Here is a 27,302-nt window from a genome sequence, read left to right on the forward strand (position 1 = left end):
TATTTATTAAGCGAAGCATGAAGACTTTTCTTTTTTTATTTGCTTCAGTCTAATTACCATAGAAATACTAAAGATGCGTTTTTTTTTTTTTTTTTTTTTAATACCGTAGATGAAAACGTCTTCGCTCCCCGGTGTGCATTTAGGAGTACAAATTTCTTCTCCACACCTAGTACACTTCCTCTGAGTCACGCCTTTCCATGCTAAGCTGTATAAACTTAGCCACATATTTCTGTCACGCGTATTCTCTAGGGCTCTATGGCAAATTTAGTACGGCTCTACGGTAAATTTAGTAGGGCTCTATGGGAAATTTAGTAGGGCTCTATGACAAATTTAGTAGGGCTCTATGAGAAATTTAATAGGGCTCTATGGCAAATTTAGTAGGGCTATATGGCAAATTTCTGGCACGCAAACTTCTGCACATTCGAGCTAACCTTTCTGTTTTTAAATGGGCACCTTCTTGATTTCAAAAAATGTTTTACTCTATCTTTTGACAAAATTATGTTCGGCCTACAGCCAATTCATTTAGAATGGCAAAAAAACTGCCAATTTATCTATTTTTTTGATAAAATAAACTTTTTTTTCTTTTTTTTAGCTTCACTCCAATTACTAGGGATAAACTGAATTAGACACGTACCGCAAGAGGGGAGGGGGACAGGGCAATGAAAACAAATAATTTTATTTGATTGTTTGAATAAGAAGTGCCCGAAAATTCAGGGAAATTATATATATATATATATATATATATATATATATATATATATATATATATATATATATATATATATATATATATATATATATATATATATATATATATATTCCTATAATAGGAATAATTTATAATAGTTATGAAGAATAGGAAGATAAGTCTGCAAACCAAGATTAGAATATTAGAAACTACAGTGATGACACTGGTCAAATATGGCTCTGGAGCATGGGCGCTCCGTAAAGCGGATGAAGATTTGCTAGATGTTATCCAGAGAAATTGCTTACGGATTGTTCTGGGTACCCGACTGACTGACCATATTTCAAACAGTAGACTGTACGAAAAGTGTGGTTCAATTCCGCTTTCTAAGGCTATAATGAGAGAAAGGTTGAGATGGCTAGGGCACGTTCTGCGGATAAAGGATGACAGATTGCCGAAGATTGTCCTTTTCGGCCGACCGTCTAGGGCCAAACGGAAAGCAGCCTTCCTCGTCTGGGGTGGGAGGACGTCATATAGAAAGATTTAAAGGAAGTGGGAATTTCCTGGGAGGGTGTGAAAAGGGAGGCTTTGAATAGATTGGGATGGAGGATGAGCGTGCGTAGCTGTGCTGACCTCAGGCGACTTGGTGCTGCGGTGAGTTGTTGTTAGTGTAGTGTGTGTGTGTGTGTGTGTGTGTGTGTGTGTGTGTGTGTGTGTGTGTGTGTGTGTGTGTGTGTGTGTGTGTGTGTGTGTGTGTGTGTGTGTGTGTGTGTGTGCTCGCTCGTGCGTGCTCTCTCTCTCTCTCTCTCTCTCTCTCTCTCTCTCTCTCTCTCTCTCTCTCGCTCTCTCGTGCTCTCGCTCTCTCTCGTGCTCGCTCTCTCTCTCTCTCTCTCTCGTATATATATATATATATATATATATATATATATATATATATATATATATATATATATATATATATATATATATATATATATATATATATATATATATATATATATATATATATATAAGCTCCAGAGTGGAATCAATTGTATATAGAAATACTAAAGATATGCAAGATTTGTTATTTGTTTTTTACTGTTGTTTTTTGTTTTTACATTTTCTTAACAAAAATCCTAACGGTATTTCATGGCATTTATTTCAACGAATTTACTATGATATATTATGACGGAAGAGATCATAGTCTGTTCAATCAAATAAAACAGACTTTACCTTTTATTGTTGATTCCTGGCACGGATCTAATTGTTCAATCGAAACGTCGGAACTCAGACAATGATCAGGTTGGAGGCTGGTTTCCATCAGCTTTTTTGCTTTACTTGGTGACAGTCTTAGTGATCCGCCAAGTTTCTATAATATAAACAGTTAGATTACATTTAACTTAATAGATAGTTCAACAACCATTTGTTATGTTTATTGGCTTAATTTTCGTGCAGCAGAACTAATCAAGTGGAATTCTATTGTGTCTCCGGAGATATAGGATAACATGATTAGCTTAAATTTCACCAACACAAACCAATGAAATTAAAGCACACTTTTTACCATGGAATCATAGGAAATTAATCCTTCTCTTTATATTTGCTCAGCTCTATATTCTCTGAATAACCCAATATTCTCCCATGCTACTTGGTTGGAATTTTGTTGGATAGTCATGAATTTTTGGGTAAAAGAATTTATTTATTCTAAAATGTGGTAAGCTTTACCAAGCTTGTAGCCCTAAACATTATAACAACTTAAGACAACGCTGAAACAAACTCTATGGAGACATAAATGAGAAAAGGCAGATCCTAATTCGTCAAAATATTGCAAGTTGCCACTCTCAATCACCTAAACTAGATAAAATGTGAAAATTCTTGTTTTCTCAAAACAATCTTCTTGGAATACGCTTATTGAGATAAGATGACGGATGCGAGATATTACGAAAAGAAAAGGAAAAATTTGTATTAGGCTAGAACTAAGAAAAGTTGAAGTTCTTATCATAGTTTTAACTGGATGTTTCAGTAAGCGGCAGGCCATACACTAGGGAGTATATGGTGCCGTGAATCTGGGAATAAACAATTATATATTAGATGTGAAAAATAAATTTGACATGAAGATTGATTTGAAGAAGATAAGTTTATCTTTGATAGGGGGAGGGGGTTGGCCCCTCTAGGTCTTACCTGATAGTTACGTTCTACGACATAATGCATAAAGGATACTTATCTTTTATAGCCACCACACTCAAAGTTCTTGGTCCGGTTGAACCGGTTTCTTTCTGTATTTCAGTATGTACTCGGTAATAATCAGCTTAGCATGAGAGAGTGTATATACACTACAATGAAGGTATATTTTAATTAAATATTTAATATGAAGAGTTGGATTGGCTAGGTATTTAATATAATGATTTTTTGGGGGGTGTGATTTCCATAATTTTGTTACTAATGTATTTTATTTTCATCATACGTAGGTATATTCGGTATATTCATCATACTTAGGTATATTTCATTAGGATTAACCTTCGCGTCTTGAGATATAAGTAACGCAAAACGCACAAACAACCTACCTAAAACAACATTGTGCATGGGTCTTAGTACAATATGTAAAATTTCCCCAAGAAACATACAACATAAATCACTTCCAATTAAAAACTAGAACTGAGCTTAATGATATTCTGGTTCGTTTATCATTCACAGAGGTGAACGCGAAAGGTTACTCACTCTCAAACACTTGGTGAATATTTCGGAGCGCAACTTTGCTCCACAACTCGTGGCACGCTTCAACCGCACTACACCTCTTTGCACCACACATAGCACCCTTTGTGTCATAAGTGGCGCTCTTCTACCAATGGTGTACGGAATTTTTGAAAGTGGATAGCCCCTATGTTATATGTTTGATAGTCATGCGGAAAATCGTGGAACTGACTGAAACTAACTTGATTTTTAGTAACGAAAAAACCAGAGTTTAGTAATGCATGAATATTGTAACTTAAAACTGGAATTACTTCCTTTCTTTAATTGAGACAGTTAAGTATTTCCGTTCGCCTTGACCATTTTCTATGTTTAGTAGTTTAAAGTAAGTTCAAAGGCCTCTGCTTTAATTTTAAGAACAACTTACTGGATTAAAAACACCAAGGACATCAAGATCCAAATATTTATTACCGCTCGAACCATTTTCTATCCAAGTAGCTGAGCGTACCTTACGATCGTTTTGACACCTACTTCGGATGCCCCTGCACTCACCCGCAAAGATAATCTTTCACTTTGACCCTACGGGAAGCCGGTTGGAAGCGACCCCACCCCGACCGAAGAAGCGATGGTCCGACAGCCTGTCCGAGTTTCTGCCGATGACAAATATCAGACCGAGCGAAACACAAACGCTCGCAATGGACCGAAGCGGATGGAGGAGGCAGACGTCACCGGCTGTTTTAAAATTCTGAAGCTTTTTGATAATTAGTTAAATATGATCAGGGACGGATCCAGAGCAAAATCGTGGGGGAGGCCCAATGTGACAAGGGCACCGAAGAGAAAAATCTTGGAAGGGGGGGGGCAATGTGACAAAGGTGCCAATAATTGACCAAATTGACAAATTTATTCTAAAAAAAAAGAGTAATAAACGCAAGATAAGAGAGCACCGGAAAACAATTAGGATGGGGGGGGCAGGGTCCTCCGGCCCTCCTGGATCCGCCAGTGAATATGATAACACTTTCCGTCAGTATAAATGCAAACATTATTAATTTGTTGATTCCCAAAGAAAACTACACCTTCTTAAGCTGTTTGGTGCCCGGTGTTTTTTGCTTATTTTTGCTGTTTTTTCATCCACGTTTCATTTCTTTCAAAATTGGCATTCGCCAAAATTTTCTACTAAAAATTGAGCTTCCCATTATTCATAATTTTGAAGATACATATGTTTCTGTAAGATTCCAGAAAAACAATTCAAACAATTCGGTTTTATTTTCAATTAAATAAAAAAAAACAAGTTTTTTTTAACTGAAAGTAAGAAGCGACATTAAAACTTAAAACGAACAGAAAGTATTCCGTGTATGAAAGGGGTTGCCCCTCCTCAACCCCTCGCTCTTTACTCTAAAGTTTTTTATCAAACAGTTCGTGGTAACGAACTGTAAGTTAGGAGCAACGCGGCTCAATGGTAACAGAAACTCTAAAAAACGGAATTTTGGTACCAATAGATACATAAAAAGAATCAGGATTTTAATTCTGATTTCAAATATATAAGTTTCATCAAGTTTAATCTTACCCATCAAAAGTTACGCGCCTGAGAAAATTTGGCTGATATTCGGAAAAAGGGGGAAAGAACCCCTAAAGGTTATAGAACCTTAATGAAATTCACTCAATCATATTCAGCATATCAGAGGTTTCAAGCTCCTATCTACAAAAATGTGGAATTTTGCATTTTTTGCCAGAAGAAAGATCACGGGTGCGTGTTTATTTGTTTGTTTGTTTTTGTTTTCTTTTTCCCAGGGGTAATCGTATTGACCCAGTGGTCCTAGAATATCTTAGGAGGGCTCATTGGAACGGAAATCAAAAGTTCTAGTGCCCTTTTTAAGTGATCAAAAATATGGAGGGCAACTAGGCCCCCTCCCACGCTCATTTTTTTCTCAAAGTCATCCAATTAAAATTTTGAGATAGCCAGTTTGTTCAGCATAGTCGAAAATCTAACAAATATGTCTTTTGCGATGACTTAATCCCCCACAGTTCCCAGGGGAAGGGCTGCAAGTTATGAACTTTGCCCATTGCTTACATATTGTATTGGTTATTGGGAAGTATACAGACATTTTCAGGAAGAATTCTTTTCTGGTGGGGGGAGGGGGGGGGCTGGAAGAGGGGGTTACTTGGGATAATCTTTCCGTGGAGGATGTTTCTTTGGGGCAAGGGACATTTTTATGAAGGGGGCGCCGGATTTCCAAGCATTATTTAAAAAACGATCAGAAATTAAATTTAAAAAAAACTAGTTTTTTCAACTTAATGTAAGGAGCAACATTAGAAATTAAATGAACATAAGTTATACTGCATATGAGGGTGTTCTCCGCATTTTTCAAGCTTTCCTTTTTACACTACATTTTTTTTTATCGCACCCAAAAGAGCGAACTGTGAAATTTAAAAGGCTTGTTTTAGTATGGTTGGTGTTTATTAATATTAGCTAATAACTTTATCTTAAAGAGCGTTGTATTGACTAAGTGGAGAACCTCATCATATACGTAATAAAAAAAAAACGATAAAAAAAAGCGATACGGCTCAATAGTAATGGAAACTTTTAAAAACGGAACTTTGATGTCAATAAATGTATCAAAAGAATGGGCTTATAATGCTGATTCTAAATATATAAATTTTATTAAGTTTAGTATTTCTCATCGAAGGCTACGAGCCTGAGAAAATTTACCTGATTTTTTTAAGAGGGGGGAAACATCCCCTAAAAGTGAAAGAATTTTAATGAAATTCCCACCGTCAGATTCAGCGTATCAGAAAACCCTATAACATAGGTTTCAAGCTCAAATCTGCAAAAATCTGCAACTTTGTATTTTTTGCCAGAAGAAAAATATACGAATATAGAAGTTCGTTACGTAAGTTAATTTGTAAATTACGTCAGAACCAAAATTAGAGACAGCCATTTAGCAAAAAAAGTAAAAATTTTATGCAAATTTTGTTTATTTATTCAATGACGGTGAGCCAAAATAAAAGCTGCATTAACTAAAAAACGATCAGAAATTAAATAAAAAAACAAGTTTTTTAAACTGAAAGTAAGGAGCGACATTAAAACTTAAAACGAACAGAAATCATTCCGTATATGAAAGGGGCTGTCCCCTCCTCAACGTCCGCTCTTTACGCTAAAGTTTGACTCTGCCTCACAACTTTATTTTTTAAAACAATAAAAAACTTTAGCGTAAAGAGTGAGGCGTTGAGGAGGGGACCGCCCCTTTCATGTACGGAATAATTTCTGTTAGTTTTAAGTTTTAATGTCGCTCCTTACTTTCAGTTTAAAAACTTGTTTTTTTTTTATTTAATTTTTTTAAAAAAAACAAATTTGTGAGACGAAGTCAAGCTTTAGCGTAAAGGAGTAGCGTAAAGGAGGAGTCAGGCGTTGAGGAGGGGACAGCCCCTTTCATATACGGAATAATTTCTGTTCGTTTAAAGGGAAAAAAATAAATAAATAAACACGCATCCGTGATCTTTCTTCTGGCAAAAAATACAAAATTCCACATTTCTGTTGCAGAGAAACGTTTTCTGTTTCTTATTCTTCATAAAAACTCTACTGTTAATTCAGGCATAATTTAAAAGAGTAATTCATTTGGTTGAAGTAAATAAGTTGATTATGATATTCAATTATTTGATAATTATATAAATATAATTAGTTTTCTTTTGATAATAATTATTTTTATCGCTATATATTTACATGGTTGTCTTTACTTCAGCTAATACTCACTACAGTTCTAAGAAGTACATATACCCATTTATTAATTAACATAAAACACAAAATTAATTAGTATTATTGATATAATTAAACTTTAACGTGAACTATTCATATGATCACTCCTAGCCGAGTTGTTAGCACAATATACTTGAAATCCCGAGGTCTGGGGTTTGAGTCCTCATGTTGCTGGTTATTTGGCTTGGAACGGGGGTCAATGGTGTGACTGCAGAAGCTCAGCCAGAGTCAACCCAGCTCTAAATGGGTACCTGGAGAAATCTGGGGGGGACACGGGAAGCGTCAGATGATTTGCCCCAACCGCGCATTGCACTCCTGGTTGAAGGTAGAGAATCAGGAGATCGGTACCTGCGCTACGCAGACCATTGGCAAGAATGCGAAAAAGTTAAGTTTTTTCCTTAGTCTATCAACAGTTTTCGTTTACGTGAATCTATGGAAAAAGAATTATAACTAAAATCATTTATTAACAGGAGCGTCTATGCTTCAGCATTTTTTTTTTTTTTTTTTTTTTTTTTTTTTTTTTTTTTTTTTTTTTACCTTAGATTCCATACTTTTTAATTAGTGGTAGGGTCCTATATGAAAACCCATCTTTCAATAAAAGATAAAAAGTAAATATCCACCACAAGCATAGGGGCGTTAATTGAAGAGGAATAGAGGGGAGGGGGCAATTGCCCACCTAGATTTTGAAACGTGTCCTTTTTTCATACAAGCTTCAAAAACTGCATTGGCATATTCAATCACGAATTATCAATAAATGATTTATAAACAAAAAAAAGTTTGGCCAATATCATTTATTTGCATATGAATAGGTTTTAAATTGCTGCCTATATTTCACGTGGAAGACTCTATTTGGTCACAAATTATTTAAATGGAAGGATTATGTTAAGTGATAGATGATCTATTTGTATTTACTTTAAAACAACTGTGGCAACTGAGCTGAGGCCAGAGGTCAATGTTTACCACGACATGTATGCATTTATCAGATATATATTCAAAACCATGGTCTCCACATCAATAGATTCGATACAAAATTTAGTGATTTCAGTTTTTGAAAATAAATTAGGGCTGCCTCGGTATATCTGGACTGAAGTTTATCACAAATAGGTCTAAGAGCCAGGGTTTCCACTGCAATTGATCTGTGACTAAATTGATTGTGCTACATATATATGATGCAGCTACAATGTGACACTGATTTGAAGAGCACTGTTCCCGGGACAATGTATCTGCGACTGAATTTAGTAGCTCCAAATTTTTAGAAAACAAATTATGACTATGTAAGCATCCCAGGGCTACAATTTACCAGACATATGTCCAAGAACAGGTTTTCAACCGCAATGGATCTAGGACTAAATTTGGGGGCTTATATTTTTAAACGTGAATTAGGACTACATTAGTATCCACAGAGCTAAAAACTTATCACATCAATGTATAAGAGCACGGTTTCTACTACAATTCATGTTTGACTAAATTTAGTGGCTTTGGTTTTTCGAGATAAATCAGGGCTATTTAGGAAACATGGGGCTACACTTTGCAAGACCATTGCCTAAGAGCACGGTTTAAAGCAACGGATCTGTGACTGAATTTAATAGATTCTATGTTTTGAAAATGAAATAGGGAAGCATAAATATCACAGGGCTACAGTTTTTCCCGCCCATGTCTAGGAGTAAGGGTCTTTGCTGCAATGGATCAATGACTAAATTGGGGAGTTTCAATTTTTTAAATAAATTTGTGGTACACAAGTATCATTGGGCTACAGTTTATCACACAAATGCCTAAGAGTAGGGTTTCCACTTAAATGGATACGTGGCTAAGTTTAGTTGTTTTTATTTATAAAATTAATTAGGGATACATAGGTATCACGAGCCTAAACTCCGTAACATCTATCTCTAAGAGCACGGTTTACTGCAACGGATCTGTAATTGGATTTGGTGGCTTTTATTTTGAAAATAGATAAGGGCAACATAAATATTATATGGTTTAGGTATTTTTTGAAGATCACGTTACCTTTCCATGACGTATAAATAACAGTTCAGATAGAGATAAATCCTTTTATTAGACAGTGAAAAACAATGATAAAAATTCTGGATATTTCGATCACATACGCAGCGACCGTCATCAGCAGATAAACCTGTTAGTTTATCTGCTGATGATTGTCACTATGTAATAAAAGAAATTATCCCTATTTGAACTGTTATTTGTATATTATAAGGTTAAAATTTGTGACAAACCCATTTCTAAGAGAAGAGTTTTCATAGTAATGAATCTGTAACCAAATCCAGCTGTTTTTATTTTTGAAAATAAAATTAGGCTACATAATTATGGTATAGACTACATAACTAAATAACTACATCTTCCATAATTAAGAACATGGTTTACACGGTAATGGATATATGTCCAAATTCAGTGTCTAAGAGGAGGGTCTCCATTAAAATGGATCAGTAACTGGACTTAGTAGTTTTTTGGGTACTTTCCCATTATATGGGCACTTCTAAAAAGTCAAGTTTGGTTAATGCTAATGAAATAAAACAAAGTAGAATGAAAATATAATAGTTTAGGAACCCATTTGGGCAATATATTTGTTCATTAGAGGGAGTTGGGGGTAAAGCATTGCATATATTAAATACGTAACCTAACCATAACTTAGGTACCTTTTTCTCCCCCTAAACCCCAAAAAACAATAGTTTAAATATTGGAAATTCAATGAGAAACCACGCTCTTCGATCAATTTAGATAACAATTACCCGCTTTACGAGTCTCAATCACTGCATTCATTCGACTGTCTATAGCCGAGGTGCCCATATAATAGGAAAGTACCGTTTTTTTTTGTTTCGGACAAAATTTTCGGGGGGTTTGTCCGAAACGATCCCCCCCTAAATACTGGGAGGATTAAGAGATTTCCTGTCGATGTCCTACGTGCCTCTAGAGGCAAAGGAAGGTCTGAGATTAAACAAGGTTGATTACTTGTCATAGTGGGTGTGTACGACTGGTTCACGTACACATGGTTACGAAGGGTTCTTCGGTTCACGTTCCTACTCCAAATAAACCCTCAAAATAGTTGGTGTTTTTCTATAATTTAACAGATTTTCGTACACTTCTCAAAATCAGTGCCACCCCTTAACCAATGAAATCATCTATTCAATGAAAAGGACAACAAAATCTTTTGTTTAAATATGCTAAGCCCCATTTAACTCGTTAGAATTTGACCAGCACTTATTCCATTCTAAAAACATGAGCATTTAAAAACAAAAATAATCTAAAGAGCTCAACCCATTTTTTAACATCACATTTTTTTGTATTATTTCTTATCGAATATTTCCCATAATAAAAGACAACATAATATTTATCTAAATAGTATTGGCGATATCAAGCACAATGAGCATGACTAAATTTCTTCCAGGATATCGACTTCTAAAGACAGCTTGACTAGATTAAACTGATTATAATTATTCCGAGATATTTATTATATTGCTTATAAAATAATCAACATTAATTGTAATTATTCATTAATTGTTCAATAATAATTACAATATTATAGTAGCGTAGCAAACAATAATTTCAGTGAAGTTATAGTAAAATAATAAATTATATTTTACTATTCCAAATCTTGTATACCTAATAATTAATAACGATAAACAATAATATATTAAATTAAAAAAGCTAATATTAGTTTTCTTATATAGACCATACTGTTTATAAACATTGCTTTATATTGTTTATAGCTATTTTTTCATACATAAGAGATTCGCTATTGTTTAATCTTGTTTATAAAATTAGTTACATTTGTTTTTATTATAGAAACAATTTTAACTAATAATTTCAATATAATAGACGCGTAATAAGTAATAATTTCAGTGTTGTAATAATGTGACTAATAATATTAAAATTTTAGCATACCAAATCAGGCATAAGTAATAATTAATAATAATAAATATCTTAATCATTTAGTTTTTCTTACATCGCTTATTATTATTACTTTATACTGTTTATTGCTTTATTATAATAAAGTAAATTTGGAAATTCTAATCAAAAATATGACTATCTAAAGGTTTTTAAAAGAAAATTCTCTCCAGATTTGAACAATAGCTGCAAAGTTACCCACAGGTTATCATAATGTGTGTAGGAGGCTAGCACTAACAACAGGTTTAAAAGTTACTCTCGCCAATTTTTGCAAGCATTTACTTTGTCTCCCGTATTTGGCAGAAAAAGTCAGTAACCCGATAAAGTTCCTTCGTGATATTTAGATAACCTTTTTACTAGGGTTGCATATCGCTGACAGTCTAAAAAAAAATTCCACAGACATTTTCCGTTCTGTTTATTAATCTATTATTATGGTAATTTGAGACGTATTGGGAAAACAGTCTCACAACCAGCAACTTCAACTTGAAAGAAATGCTGATAAAAACTACGAATATATCACTGCAGCACCAACTCATCTGTGGGCAACACCGCTGGGAACACCGTTTTTCACCCACTCAGTTCAAAGTATCATTTTTTACTCCCTTCGGTGAAGTTTCTTTACATCCATTCATATGACCTCATTCCACCCCTTTCGGTAACAAACTGCTTTTTGTTTGGCCGCAGATCCATGGTCAAAAAGTTCAATTTTTGGCAATACAGATCCCAGGGTTCGATTCTCGCTACCGTAAGGTTGTGCGGAAAGTCTGCCACCTGTCCTTGTAAAAATATTAAACAACTAAAACGACGTCCTTTTTATTTTATTTTTTCAATAGAGATATCATTAATTCACAAAAAAAAATCAACAAAAAAGCATGAAGCCCAGTAACCTGAGCTTGTATTGCCACTCCAAAAAAACTTAATTCCACTTACATCAGTGCATTCGGGTTCCGATTTCACAACAACAATAAAAATATATACAAAACATATTAAACACTCGAGAACTACTTGAGAAAGAAAAATACAATTCATAAACCTGCCGGCAATGGTGTCTCAACTGCTCACGGAAGCCAGACCTTTCAACAATATCCCTAATAGAAGATGGGATCTGAGACCACAGCACTGGAAGAATATGACGAGCAGAGAAAGCAGACCTCGCAAACACTCTAATCGGCCTTCTTCATATACCAACCTGTCTCGTTGAATGCCCATGGACATCAGCAGCTGTCTCAAACATATGACGAAGACACATTGGAGCAATATTATTAACAATATTACACATTAGTTGATACCATTTTCAACCCTGAAAACGGTAAAATATGGATTCGCGGATAAATATTTCAAACTGAGGCAAGTCTATCAATTCCATAAACAAAACGCACAGCTGAATTCTGGAGAACAGACAAAGAAATAAGGTGAACATAAAATGTTCCGGACCAAACAGAACAACAATACAGTAAATAAGGATGGACTAATGAAAAATATAAAAGATGCAAAACTGTCTGCGGAAGCTGATGCTTTAGCTTCTTATCATACCTATATTCCTTGCTACTTTCGACGATATACACTGTACATGCTCTGAAAAACCTAATGTTTCATCAATTATTACACCTATGTATTTTACTGATTTCTGATCCTTATTGTCGGGTATCCTACTGTAAGCTCTTGCAACCAGGGGTAATATGAAGGTGATCTTCCCAGACAACGAAACCCGATTTGCTGTGACTTACTTTCAGCTTATTTAGCCTTAGCCATTTCTCCACTTTTTCCATATCATTACTCAGTGTCCCTAAAAGCTGAGCTTCGGTGCGCTCAGCAGCTGAAAAATTCGTGTCATCACCAATTAGTGCAAGGAATTTCCTAGGTTTATTAGTTTCGTTTCCATTTCCAAAATTTGTTTTCGAATCACAGATTGCTTGATGGATGTCATTAATATATATTGAAAAGAAAAGAGGACCGAAAGGGGACCCCTGGAGACAACCGCAACGAACATGGTAATCACTTGATTTCCTATCATTCAGTTGCACATACATAGATCGGTGACTCAAATATGATGAAATAATTGTATGAGCATTTCGTCTAATACCATAGTTGTCAAAATTTTTTAGAATAATCACATGGTTCACTGTGTCGAACGCCTTCAAAATTTCTAGGAAGATAGTCGCCATTTTCAAATTCCCATCCAAAGCACCATTATTCATAGATGTCAAATACTGAACTGCATGCTCCATAGAGCATCCTTTTCTGCAACCAAATTGGTTTGCATAAAAGAAATCATTCCTCTCCAAGAACTCAGCCATTCGTTTATATAATACTTTTTCAAAAATTCGAGACAGAATAGGGAGTAGCGAAATAGGTGTATAATTGCTGAAATCTTCTCGGTCACCACATTTATGCAATGGCACTACTCTGGCATGTTTAAATTGATCGGGAAATTCACCTTCTTTAAGACAACCCTTCATTAAATGAATGTAACTCACGGCAATATCACGGGTAAAACTTACTTCACCTCTTTCAGAGACAGGACATCCGCTCCAGCCGCTCTGTTTCACATTTCACTCACAATTTCTGTTACCTCCTGCTGACTAGTTTTCCGAAGAAAAAGACTAGTATCACTAGGTTCAGGCAAGTACTGCTCAAAATATCCATCTTCTGGCCGATTTTCAACTTGCAATTTAACTTCTTCCCCAATTTGAGAAAAGTGCTGAGCCATTTCATCGGCAATTTGACTAGCACCGCGATTTTCACTCATTTCTGGTAATACCACTTTCTTTCCACCAAAAGCTGACCTAATAGTCTCCCACGTCTTAGAAGGATTTCCATGGTTTTCTTGAAATTTGTTTTTAAAATATCCATGTTTCGCTTTCCGTAATAACTTATTTAGAGCAATATTATATTTCCTGTAGATTTCATGGTCAATATCACAATCACTCAAAACACTTATCATATACAGTTGACGTCTTTTATTTACAGAATTCACAAGACCTTTCGTCATCCATGGTTTCCTTGGAATATCTTTCTTCTTTTTAGCATCGCTACACCATCGCACCATCTATGCACCATCGCTCCTCTATGCACCATTGATGGCTCTGGAGGATGTTTATCCATCCATACAACATTATCTAGCCATATTAACCTTTCTTTCACTATAGCCCCGTAGTGTTCCTCAAAGCAATGATCATGAATAAGCCATCTATTGATCGTAGACCGGCGGTCATATGTAAGGCCCGAATATTTGTCTTTGGCCATGCACTTGTTTAGGCATGAAAGTCATGCCATATGAACAAGGGGGACACCATTCTTACGCACACATGGTATATATGGTCACACAAGAAGCTTTCTTATTGGCAGAATTTGAGATCCTAGGCAACGAGTTCTACAGTCCAAAATAGGATGCTTAGCCGTAAGTTGTTGCAGGTCAGGCACCGAGATATAGTATTGAAACAGGACTGACCTTGATATTGATCTTTGGATATGCGTGCAAGTATAACCAGACACGCATATGAACGCCGCTTAAAGAAAATACGGGTGTTTGGGTGTTCAAAATATTATTTCCACTGACGATGAGATAAAATCAGTCTCTACTAGATTGTCATCGCCGTAATAATTGTGATGGCTTTTATTGTTGTTTTCATCAAAAGTCTTATCACTTTCTTAATGATCTTTCAGAGGCTTTCCTCTAAATAAAATAATATTTAAATAAAATAAAAAATTCTCTTTAAATCATATACTTTCCCTTGAATAAATCAATAGAATTTCTTAGTCAAACTTTTTTTTTCAAAATCTCATCACTATCCTACACCTTTTATAAAATGTCTTAGGCAAACTTTTTTTTCAAAATCCCATCACTTATCCTCTACTTACAATGAGATAAAGATCAACCTCCTCAAGATTGTCATCACCGTGAAAATTGTAATTCCTTATTCATCTCATAATGACTATTATCCACTACTTGCGAGGAGAAAAAGATCAGCCTCTACAAAAATGTCATCACCATAGCATTTGTGATGGCGTTGACTGTTGTTTTCGTTGAAAGTCTTACTACTTTCTTACGCTCTTTCAGAAGCTTTTCTTTAAATGAAACAACATTTAAATAACAGAATTAGATCTTTTTAAATCTCATCGTCAACCTCATTAAAATTATCATCACCGTGACAATTGTAATTTAACGTTCCGTATCCATCTCACAACGACTATTATCCCCTACTTGCGATGACAAAAAGATCAACCTCTACTAGATTGTCATCAACATGGCAATTGTGACGGCGTTGACTGTTGTTTTCGTCGAAGTCTTATTACTTTCTTACGCTCTTTCAGAAGCTTTTTCTTTAAATGAAAGAATATTTAAATAAAAGAAAAATATTTTTTAAATCATATAATTCCCTTTGAATAGGCCTAAAACATTAAAATTTCTTGGCATGCCTTTTTGCTTTTTCTAAATCCCACCAAGCATCCTCTATTTTCAATGAGATACCTCAACGACAGCCTCCGCTAGGTTGTCATCATCGTGACAATTGTCACTTAACTTTCCGTATCCATCTCATAATGACTATTATTAAATTCAGAATGGTTTCATTAACTAAAAAACCTGGCGCTTGAAGAAACTAAAAATTGTAATAAAAATATTTAAATTTTGAACTTCGTTAGTCCCAAGTTCAAGAGTACTGTTGCTTTCTCCAGCCACTTTTCTCAAGGGTGAGGTTAAAGTTATTTTCATTCCATGCAATGAGAAAATAAGTATAAACGCCCTTTTTATGTCTGCCTGAAGTAGTTCTGGCGGCCCTTTAACAGAGTAATCTTTTGAATAGCAAGTTTAACAAAAAAGAAAGAAAGATAGTTATTCACCGTCCTCAAAATTAGAAATCGGCCCAACGAGCATAGTTACTTAAGTATCTAATTTCGATAAACGGGATACGCGTAAGAACGGTGCACATATTATATACTTAATGTTATTTATTTGTTTATTTCTAAATGTTTTATTTCAGCTTATTTTAGAATTCATGGAATTATTTTGAATTATAGGCTATTATCTAAGTTATTCTTACAAGGAAAGTTTTTTTTTCTCAAAATATTTGAAACGACCAGCTTGTGTGATACCCCTGGTTGAAACTACCTCATATATAGACCAATTATCTACAGTTTCACTTAGGCAAGTTTCATATTTTGATTGATTCTGTTGATGATTTTCTCACTGCTGATGGCAACCCTGTGCATTCTATTTTTTCTATTCTTTGATACTTTCCAAAACTACACATAATGGTGTAGGAACGAACTTTTGAAAGAAGAAAAGCCCAACTCTTTTAAGTTTTAGTTCCAGACTAATAGATTAAATTATAGAAGAATTGAACACCTTTCATACAGTTTATTAACTAACGTACAGGGCCGTACGTAGACAACAGGGAGCTCGCCCCTATGTAATCCTAAATTTTCATGGTTTTCAGGTCACTTCTCATTCAAAATATCAATTAAGTTTACTTGTTTTTTTTTTATTATTGCCCTCCCCCAAAAGAAGGCGGAAAATATAACGCATGTGCCTGCGTTGATACACTACCATTTAGTGTAGGTTTCTTTCCCACTTCCCACAAGAAAAGCTTGAGAAACTGAGTAACTGGGAAAATTACAGTTCCCAAAATAAGCTATTCCTGAAAACACTCAGCATTTTTTTCAAATTCATTTGAATATAAAAGCCCAAAAGCTTTTGAATATAATCAAAACTAATTATTTATACACCGCTATATATAGGCTTGGAAGTTGTCGAAACATAAGATTTATACAAACTGTTGCCAAAAGCAGCAAAACAAAATAATTATAAAATAATAGATTAAAAATCGCAGAATTGAAGCTGTACATAACTTCGTTGTGTATCGGGCAGTTGTAAGGCAGAGATACCTCAAGTGTTGATCTTTTTAAATTGCTATGAGAGAAGATTAAGTAATAATAACTAATACAACTATAACAAATGAATATTCAAAATATATACATATATATATATATATATATATATATATATATATATATATATATATATATATATATATATATATATATATATATATATATATATATATATATATATATATATATATATATATATATATATATATATGAAGCGTAGAATAAGTAGCTTATGTAAAATAAAAAACAATCTGAAAACAAATAACAAATAAAATGAAAAACATAGCCTACACGAATACTTTAAATTAATACGGTGGTATTAAATTAATGATGTAAAAAATTAAGTAAAAAATGAATGATGATGGAATCAATGATCATTCCTGATTGCTTCACCAGTTTGTAACCTCCAAAGAAATTAATTTGTTTTGCCATATTAAATATCTTTTCGAAGATCACTGCTTATAAAACGGTTCGAAAAACAGTGGTGTAATTTCGTCGTAATCCTGGGAGAGGGGAAGCCAAAGTTGGAGCTAATTTTCCCAAATCAAGTGAAAATAAAAGTGAAAACTGAAAAATTATCCATATAATACCATAAAGGTAAAGATGCACTAAAGAAAACTGACCCGTTTCAGTGGATGTTTGAACTATGCAGGCTTGTACTAGTTTTGATCAGATTTTTGAAGAAACTCGAAGCCATGGGCGCCCATATGGGGGGGGGGGGGGGGGGGGCCTCTTGCCCCCCCTGGCTGAATGATGCTGCCTTATTTTTATATTTTTGTTCTGAGATTTCTATTATATAGCATTAAAAGTAGCAATTAGACGAAATTTGCCCCCCCCTGGAATTCAGCTTATGGGCGCCCATGCTCGAAGCATAGGATTTATGTCCACGTGGCTGCCATCGATAGCAAAAAAATCAATAAATGAATGATTTAGATATTAAAAATTGCATGAATGAACTGTAAATAACTCGTCTTAATTTTGTTTTTCATTTCATAAATGGGTACTTACGTGTTATCCCGATCACACTCAAGAGGTCTGATCTGTTTAAAACCGGTTTTTCTGTGCGAACTCACTGATAACCAGCTTAGCCTAAGTATGATAAATTATTATGCAGTTGTAACTTTAATTAAATATCAAACAGTTCGTGGTAACGAGCTGTATCGTAAGAGCGACCCGGCTCAATAGTAACCAAAACTCTAAAAACGGAATTTTGATACCAATAGATACATCAAAAGAATCAGATTTCTATGATGATTTTAAATATACAAGTTTCCTCAAGTTTAGTCTTAACCATCAAAGTTACGAGCCTGAGAAAATTCCTTATTTTCGAAAAAATCGGGAAACACCCCCAAAAGTCATAGAACTTTAATGAAAATCACACCATCAGTTTCAACTTATCAGAGAGCCTTACTGTAGATGTTTCAAGCTCCTATCTGCAAAATGTGGATTTTTTTTTTTTTTTTACTAGAAGAAAGACCACGGATGTGTGTTTATTTGTTGTTTTTTTTTAATATATAGAGTTGGTTAGGTTAGGTATTTAATACAATGATGCTCTGGGCGGCCTCCTTTCCATAATTCGCTGCTGTAGTTTCCATAATTTTGTTACTAAAGTACTATATTTTCCTCAATTTTTTTTCGTGTAATTTAATCAAGTCATTTTGACAAGCTGTGCTTCTAGGGTAGGCTATTGCAATTTATATATTTTTTTTTTGTTAATAAATGAGGCCTTTGCAAGACACACAAGAAACGACAAAAGACGGTGTTGGGACAATTACCATTGAAATTAGATACTTAAATTACGTTTGCTGTTTTTGTTAGACAGATCTCTACTTTGAAAATGATAAATAGTTTTTGATCATTTGATCAATGATCATTAGTTTTTTAAACTTGTCCTTTAAAAAAATTACTCTTTTCCGAAATTCAAATTTGCCCGCCAGAACTGCTTAAGGTATTCACAAAAAATGTGTTTAAACTCTTTTTTTTTATCGCATGAAATGAAAAGAACTTTAACCTCATCCTTGACAAACGCATCTGGAGAAAGCAACATGAATCTTGAACTCGGGGCAGACGAAGTTCAGAATTTAAATATTTTTAATATATTTTTAGTTTCTTGAAGCGTCATGTTCTTTAGTTCATGAATAGCTCTGGATTTATTAGTAGTCACCATGAAGTAGATACAGGACATTAAATCGCATTTCTCAAGGTGATGAATTTTGTAAAATTTTAAAAATTTTAAAAAGCAAAAGTGTGTTGAAGAAATTTTACTGGTTTATTCAAATGGAAGTATATGATTTAAAAACAATCTTATTATTTTATTTAAATGAAAGCTCCTGAATGAGCATAAGAAAGTGATAAAACTTTCTACGACGACAACAACCAACGCGATCACAATAACACGGTGATGGACAACCTTGTAGATGTTTGATTTTACATACGTGTCAAGATATGGGAATTTATCAAATTATTATTCGTTCAAAAGTACTGTATGAGTCAGAAACTTTAATTATTTATTTAAATAGAAGTCTTTATTTTGTTATTCTATATTGTTAAAAAAAAGTCTTTAAAAGAGCGTAAGAAAGTGTAAAGACTTGACAAAAACAAAATCAACAGTATCATAATTGTCACAATGATGACAATCTAGTACGAAATACCCCATCCCACATAGGCTACCAAAAAACCACCCCTGGAAAGCAAACCACAAAATCTGTAAACCTTTCTATAGCCTAGGGTTATATCTAGGGGGAGGGCTGGGATAAATATGGAGACTTTTCAATTATTATATTTGGAAGGAAGAGACCTAAGTTACTGAAATTAAATAATTCTATGTGCAAATTTCTCCAACATTCTGTAGTTTTCACTATGCTAAGATCCACCAACATACATAGGCTAAGCCCATGCTATATTGACAAACATATTTACCCTTGTGAAAAAATCTTAATGTCTTAAATCAAATCTTAATCAAATCGTGAGTAACGATAAAGGCCGCGACCTTTTCAAACCAAATCAAAGGTAATTTTTTAATTATTTATTCAAAGAGAAGTCTATAATTAAATGGATTTTTTTATTTAAATAAAAGTTTCTGATAGAGCATAAGAAAGTGATCGACTGGGGACGAAAAAAAAAAAAACAATTAGCGCCGTCACAATTGTCACGATAATGACAACTTAGTATAGGTTGATCTTTACCTCATCGTAAGTAAAAGATAATTGATCAGATTTTGTAAAATGAAAAATATGCGCAAGAAATTTTACTTCTTATTTCAAAACCAAAAAATATGACTTGAACAGAATCCTACTATGTTATTGAAACGATACTTTATATAAAGAAAGGTTATTGAAAGGGCGTATGAGTTATAAGTCTTCCCACGAAAATAACAATCGACGCCACCGCAATTGGCACGGCGATGGCAACCTAGTGAAGGTTTATCTTTATCCCAACGTCAGAAGAAAATAAGATATGCCATTTGAAGAGGTGTAACTGTGAATGTCCGAAATTATTTTTTTCTCCAGGCAGCTTTGTCAGTTTTATGCAAGGTTTGATGGTGACAGGTTAGGTTATATTAGGTTTCTAACTCATTTTATTTATGTACCAACATGACTTAGCTTTTACAATCAAATCTTGCTCAAGACTGACAAAGCTGATTGAATCCAAGCAGAGAACAAGGAAATTCGAACATTCACCGGTGAATGTCAACATATTAACCAGATTTTTGATATTCACAGTAACAGAGGTATAGTTCGTTCAAAAGCATACAAATTAGAAATTTCATTTATTTATGTAAAAGGAAGTATTAGAAATAGAGATAATTTTTTTTTTTTTTAAACATAATTTTATTGAAAGAAAAGTTTCTAAAAAAGCGTAAGAAAGTGACCAGACTTTCCACGAAAACAACAATCAACGCCATCACAATTGCCATGGTACTAACAACCTACCATATTGTGAGTCAACTCTATTCGATGCACCTCTAATTTATTTACGAGCGCAATTTTTTCTTGAGAGAAAGAAATCCTGGGGATAATCCTTTAATAGGGGCAAGGCTGCCGATATACTTCCGGGAGGTGGAAGGGGAACATTTGGGAAGTGACACGCCAGATGTGGAACTTACCATCATCTTTATTGTCCAGTTATACCTTCATACATTGCTGCTTTTGTTCTTACTGCAATGAGTGACTTTACAAAACCTAGTTGGTTTCAGTCACCTGCAAAAATTTCCCACTCTTGCGTTTCCGGTCTTAAAGACAAAGCTGAATTACAAAAGATAGGTTTTACCACAGGGAAGTGGCAATTATTTTGCCAAGTAAGAGAGGGTATATATTTTTTTTTACAGAATTACTGCATCAGCAACAACGAGGGTAAATCTGTGCATTTGGCGATTTGAACTTGAACTTGTTCGCTGTATTAAAGGATCAGGACTGATCTTGCAGAATTTAAACAAATGCATAAGTGAAAGTTGCTCAAAATGGCTTAGAATACATTACACCATCAAGCCATCTTAGACTAACACTGATGGGCAGGCTCCTCCGCCATCCAATCTTTTCAAGGAGCTCCTCCTGCTCCCATGAAGCTTCAATGACCTCGTCACAACTCATTCGGGGTAAACCTGCTCCTCTTTTGGTATTATAGGGCCAAAAACCATCATTTTTGGCTGGTCAGGGTAATCAGTGCAAACTCCCAGACGAGAAAAAATGTCTCTCGAAAGCATATCAGTCTGAAGGCATTGTTTTTTTTTTTCTTTTCTGATCGCTTTTACTAGGTGATCATATTGAAAGCATTTGCCTACAAAACTGACTTGGGTGTGTTTGACTAGTATTTACCATTCAAAGTGCGCTTTCTGACCTATAGAAAAATAAAACACACTCTTCAGCACGCAAAGCTTCCTTTTGGGTCACCAATTGTCAGGGGCGAATCTCCAGCATGTTTATTGAGGGGAAGGGGGACAAGAGGGGTCCATATCCGGATAGTCAATGGGCATGGGTTGTATAATAATTTTTTCTCCACATTATTGGGGCAACTGCCCCCTCTTGCCATCCCCAAACGACACCCCTGCCAATCATTAGTGCTAGATTATAAAATGCCAAATGAAAAAAAAATCAAAATTAAAATAATGTTAAAAATACTTAATAAAGACTGAAATGACAATTTTGGAAGAATTTTTGGAGGCACAAAGTGAGCAGGTAGTCCCTCCAACACCACCCTCCTCCCAAACTTTATAGATATTTTTTTTTTTTTACTGGTCGGTTTGAAATTGATGGAACAAGTATCTTGAGCCAATCCAACATGAGATTTATGGCTCTCAGAGGCATATTTTCTTCCCCATGCTTTGCACGAAAGTATCTCAGATCCATTTGAAACTCACGAGGAACGAAATTGTGGGCTAAATAGACAGAACGGATGAGCTTCCAGAAGCATTCACCACTTCCAAGCCCCATCTACGTTCCGCTCTAGACTGTACCACATCCATTTCAAATTTCGAGGAGACAACAATCAAGAATATTTAGACCGTTGACCTATAAAACCCAGCACTAGCAAGCTTCAAAGTTTTGTTGTTAGAGGGTTTCCCCTCTATCACAAAAAGTGACCTGTAAGCAAGAATCGTAAAGGATGGTTTTATCTTCGAGGGGAAGGAAGTTAGATAATTGTACTAATTGGTTTATTTCTTTGTTATTTTTCGACAAAGTTTGGGACATCTTCATGCAAGTGGTCATACAAAGAGGATAAATAATGACACAACACAATTACGTATTTTTGCAATTACTAGTGAAGCATTAATGTGACAGCCACTCGGTGATAGGAATAGAATCAAATTGCTCTTGCCATCAAATATATAGGAAACAAGTAGTAGGGCTTTGTTTTGAGATGTAGTAACATAGACTAGCCTTGTATATGCTGTTATTATAGAAACTGCAATATAGATGGGGTTAGATCAGAGGCGGTTGTAAGGGGGGGGGGGGGGCAGAAGGGGTACTTACTCCAGGCGCAGAAATTTTAGGGGCGAAAAGTTTCAAATAAATAATCTAACTGATAAAATCATTTTTGTACTTCTTAAAATTTTAATTTTTTCTCAAAATAGAGTAGAGGGCGCAGTTAGCAGTAAATATATGAAAATTAAATCCGAAATTTCCATTTTCCCCACATCTTCATCACCATTTCTTGAAAATAAAATAGTTAGACTGAATTTAATTAATTTGAAGTTTTTGTGATTTTTTATATTCAAAACTTTTCGTATTTTACAGAATGTCGAGATAATTAATAATTTTGCAGAGGCTAAAGTAAGATAAGTCAGATTTAAATAAATGAAAGATTGTGCTAATAAATTAAAATTTTGTCAAAATTTGACCTGAAAATTTTTGGGAGACTGGGGGGCACTAATAAAAATTTTGCCCCGGGCACGAAAAAGGCCAGAACCGCCACTGGTTTGGACTATATGTTTTGGGCTGTGATACAGCATTAGCTTGTAAATATGGTAAATTTGAAAGTGGCAACACCGACGGGGTGTCAGAAAACAGAGTCTGTCAGAAGAAGTATTTGAAAATAGAGAAAGAAGTTGGTTTTAAGAGGAAACAGTACTTTCAGACTGTCTTTTAACCTGTCTTATTTTTTTTTCGAAGAAATTCTTCTAGGGGTATACCATTTCAAGGACTAGAAGGATTTGACGATTAAAGCTCTTAATCAAAACAAAGAACCAAAGCCAAGTACCGAAACGCATTTGTTGGAAAAGCCAACCAAAGGTTATTGCGAGGGATGCAACCATGGGCGCCCATATGGGGGGGCAGGGGGGGGCTCTTGCCCCCCCTGGCTGAACGATGCTGCCTTGTTTTTATATTTTTGTTCTGAGATTTCTATTATATAGCATTAAAAGTAGCAATTAGACGTAGTTTGCCCCCCCTGGAATTCAGCTTATGGGCGCCCATGGATGCAACCCTTCGCGTTCACCAAGCAATACAATTCTAGTTCTTTTTTTTAAGTACAGCTCACTTTGTAGGCATCCTCTTAAAATATTCTTCTTTCCTGCTGTATTATGTATTATAGTGATATAGTGAGTGAAATTAGTTTGAAAATTAAAAGAACTTGAACTTTATTTTATAACAGAAAGCAGGGGCACCAGTAGAAGGGGGGAATTTACCACCACCCCCCTAGACTTTGAAAAGTATCTTCTTTTCTGTCTTGCGTGAAGAAAGAGAAAAAATCTGCACACCATCTCCCTACATTTTTTTGAATTGGCGCCATTGCCAAAAAAGTTATAAAAGCCGATTTAAAAAATATATTGACATATTGATATAAAACATTAAAATAAATTAAAATATATAACATATGAAATATATTATTATATATTATAATATGATATATTAATATAAAAATATATTTTTCAAAATCGAGACGGTTGCAGATTTGTTTTATTTTAAAATGAAAATACCAAAAACAGGTATTTTTGAAATCTAGGAGGAGGCAAAAATTTTGGTAGCAAACGCCCCCCACCCAAATTTGCACCACTGACGTCAGAGAACCCTGCTATAAAATTGTATTGGTATATTTTTGTCAGCAACAAATGCTGACATTTGATTCATTAAATATGGTGAAGAGTGACCACAGACTAATAGCCGCGAATCCAGGATATGATACAAATATATTTGAGTGTGTACACTAATTTTTATTTTCCCATAAAAGTCATCGCTATGTGCTCTGATCTACTTTTGCTTTTTTTTAAATAGAGATTTCACAAAAGGAGAAATCGGAACGTAAAAATCACCTTAAAATTTTTGTTTACAACAGTATGAAAAGGGAAAAGGAAGTAAGTTGTTCCTGCTATTATAAACTATATAAAAAAAAGTCACACACAGAGATGAATTAGTTATAGACAATGAGTATGCTCTCATTTTGACTCAGTAACTTTGGACCGCTGGATGAGCCTACAATTGAGCCTATGTCACAAACAGCCCACAGTTAGATGCCATTTTTGGTATTTTCATTGAAAAGTGACAACTTTGGCACCCTAGACACAGAAAAATAATTTTAGCCCCCGAAATTTTCGGAAATTGACGCCACTGCCAGGGTATCGATTACATCTAGTATGCTCCTATAATTTTTTCAGAAATCGAGCAAACTCAGTTTTCAGAAATGCGCTTTTACCAGGAAAGCCCTTTTTAATAGAAGCCCTTACGACAAGAATTTGGAAACCAGGAAAGCAATCGTGTATCCTCGTGCCAAGGCCATATCCAGGGAAGGGGCGGCGTACTGGGTCTATATTATAAAATATAATACGGGTTCAATACGTTATCCAAAATATCATTTGGTTCTTGAGGGAATTTCTCATCTCCTGAAAGATTACCCATGCGCGATTTTGGAAATACAGCTTAATATATTAAAATTGTCTTTAAATGCCTTAAAGGCTTAAAAGCCAACCCTTGTTCAAACACTTGGTCATTATTAACAGTAAAAAACCGGAAAGTCATCATTTTTCAGGTTTTTTTTTGCTTTCTGGTAAAATCTATTTCGGTAAACGTAACGCTTCTTTGACTTCCGTAGCTAAAGTGGATGTACACATTGGAGACAAAACCCAACTTATGTTAGTATCTTTTCAAGTATTTATTACCCTTGGAGCCACTCAAATTATTTTACCAAGTATTATAATGTTAGTTATTATAATATATTAATAAGTTTACAAATAATTAATCATAGTAAATTACTGTATATTATATTTAAAATAATTGTTATTATGTTATTATAATCAAAGATTTCGTGGTAACGAACTGTTTGATGAGGGCTCATTTGACGAGGGCTCATATGGTGAGAAGGCTCATTGTTTGAGAGGGCTCATTCGATCAGAAATCAAAAGTTCTAGTACTCTTTTCAAGGGACCAAAAAAATTGGGGACAACTAGCCCCACTGGCACGCCTATTTACCCCCATAGTTTTCCAATCGATATTTTCAGATAGCGACTTTGTTCAGCATAGTTGAAAGGTCCAATAACCATCTTTTTAGGGATAGCCTGACCCCCAGAGCACCTGGGGAAAGGGCTGCAAGTTACGAAATTTGCCCATTGTTTACGTGCAGTATTTGCTACTGGAAAGTATAAAGATTTTTTTTTGGGGGGGAGGTCTCTACTTGGATGGATTTTCCAGAGTAAGAGTTGTCAGTAGGGAAGGAAGTTTCCAGGGGTGAACTTTCCAGGGAAAATTTCACACTGGGGGAATTCGCCAGAATTCTCATACGAAATTCTTTGTCGACTCAATTTTACATGCGGGGATGTTGCAGGGAAATTTTTTTAGAGGGGTTGGAATTTTCTGGAGTTATTTTCCGGTATGATTTGAAAAGCGATCAGAAATTAAGGTCTTTTTCAAAAGATTAATTAAAAAAAACTTTTTCCACAAAATAAGTTTATCAAAGAAAAGCAAAGAACTCCATTAAACCAAAAATGAGCAAAAATAAAATCAAATAATCTACTAATCGTGGAACTGCCACAAATCAGCATCGATAAATAAATGAAGCCCAAAACGAACAGAAATTGCGGTTAATAACCGAGTCAAACTCAGGATAAGCAGAAATTAAAGTGATTAGGCTTAACAGCCCCTATGCCGTCTCAAGGCCAGAATATAATTGGCGCTTTAATGAAAAAAATATACAAATGAAAGTGCATTGTCAGTTTAATATACATATACTGATATTTAGTAATCAAAATGTTAATATTATTTGATTTATTAAAGTTATAAAATTAAAAACATTTATATCTTTTCAGTGAAGTGCAAAATATGTTCTGGCCTTGGGAAGGCATAGGAGTTTTGAGCCCTACTCATTTTAATTTCTGCTCGTTTTGAGTTTGACTCGGTTATTTATTGTAATTTATGTTCGTTTTGGGTTTCATTTATTTATCGATGCTGATTTGTGGTAGTCTCACGCTTGGTAGATTTTTTTTATTTTGTTTTTGCTCATTTTTGGTTTAATGGAGTTCTTTACTTTTCTTTGAAAAACTTATTTTGTGGAATTTTTTTTTTAATTAATTTATGTTCGTTTTATATTTACATAGTCTTTTCTGGGAAAAAGAAAATACTACTTTAAATCTTTTCGTTTTTTTAAGCCTTTATAGTAATTTTTAACAACATACACCCTTTTTTAAATCTGGACCAAATAGTAGTGTTTAATTTAGTTTCATACCTCCTCTAGTTGACTTGAAATAGAAAAGTTGATACCATTCGCAAAAAAAAAATCTGTTTACTTTCTTTGATAGCTTGGATACACTTACGTATTTTGATTTGGTTAAATTTAAAAGAGCAGAAGTAGCCTCGAAAGTTTGAACATAATACCCTAAGTCGTTCTTGGGATACTGCTGAGATGCCTTATTGGGAATTAGCATTAACACGGTGCATTTTGATTTAGTCTTAACGCAACATTTTGTTTTTAAATATATTGGGCAAA

The 27,302-nt window shown here is 34.5% G+C and overlaps 1 protein-coding gene across 2 annotated transcripts in view; it reads right to left on the reverse strand.

Moving 5' to 3' along the window:
• Nucleotides 1-27,302, reverse strand: part of ko (Stork-head domain-containing protein knockout) — a 229,574-nt gene that overhangs the window by 13,535 nt on the left and 188,737 nt on the right. For both annotated transcript variants that reach the window (XM_089099352.1, XM_089099351.1), the window contains exon 7: nt 1,901-2,036. In XM_089099352.1, the coding sequence (XP_088955478.1) occupies nt 1,901-2,036 (136 nt within the window). The remainder of the gene's footprint in view (nt 1-1,900; nt 2,037-27,302) is intronic.

This window comes from Artemia sp. Qi Xiang Cuo, chromosome 13, assembly GCF_049724085.1.
Source record: "Artemia sp. Qi Xiang Cuo chromosome 13, ASM4972408v1, whole genome shotgun sequence".
NCBI lineage: Eukaryota > Metazoa > Arthropoda > Branchiopoda > Anostraca > Artemiidae > Artemia > Artemia sp. Qi Xiang Cuo.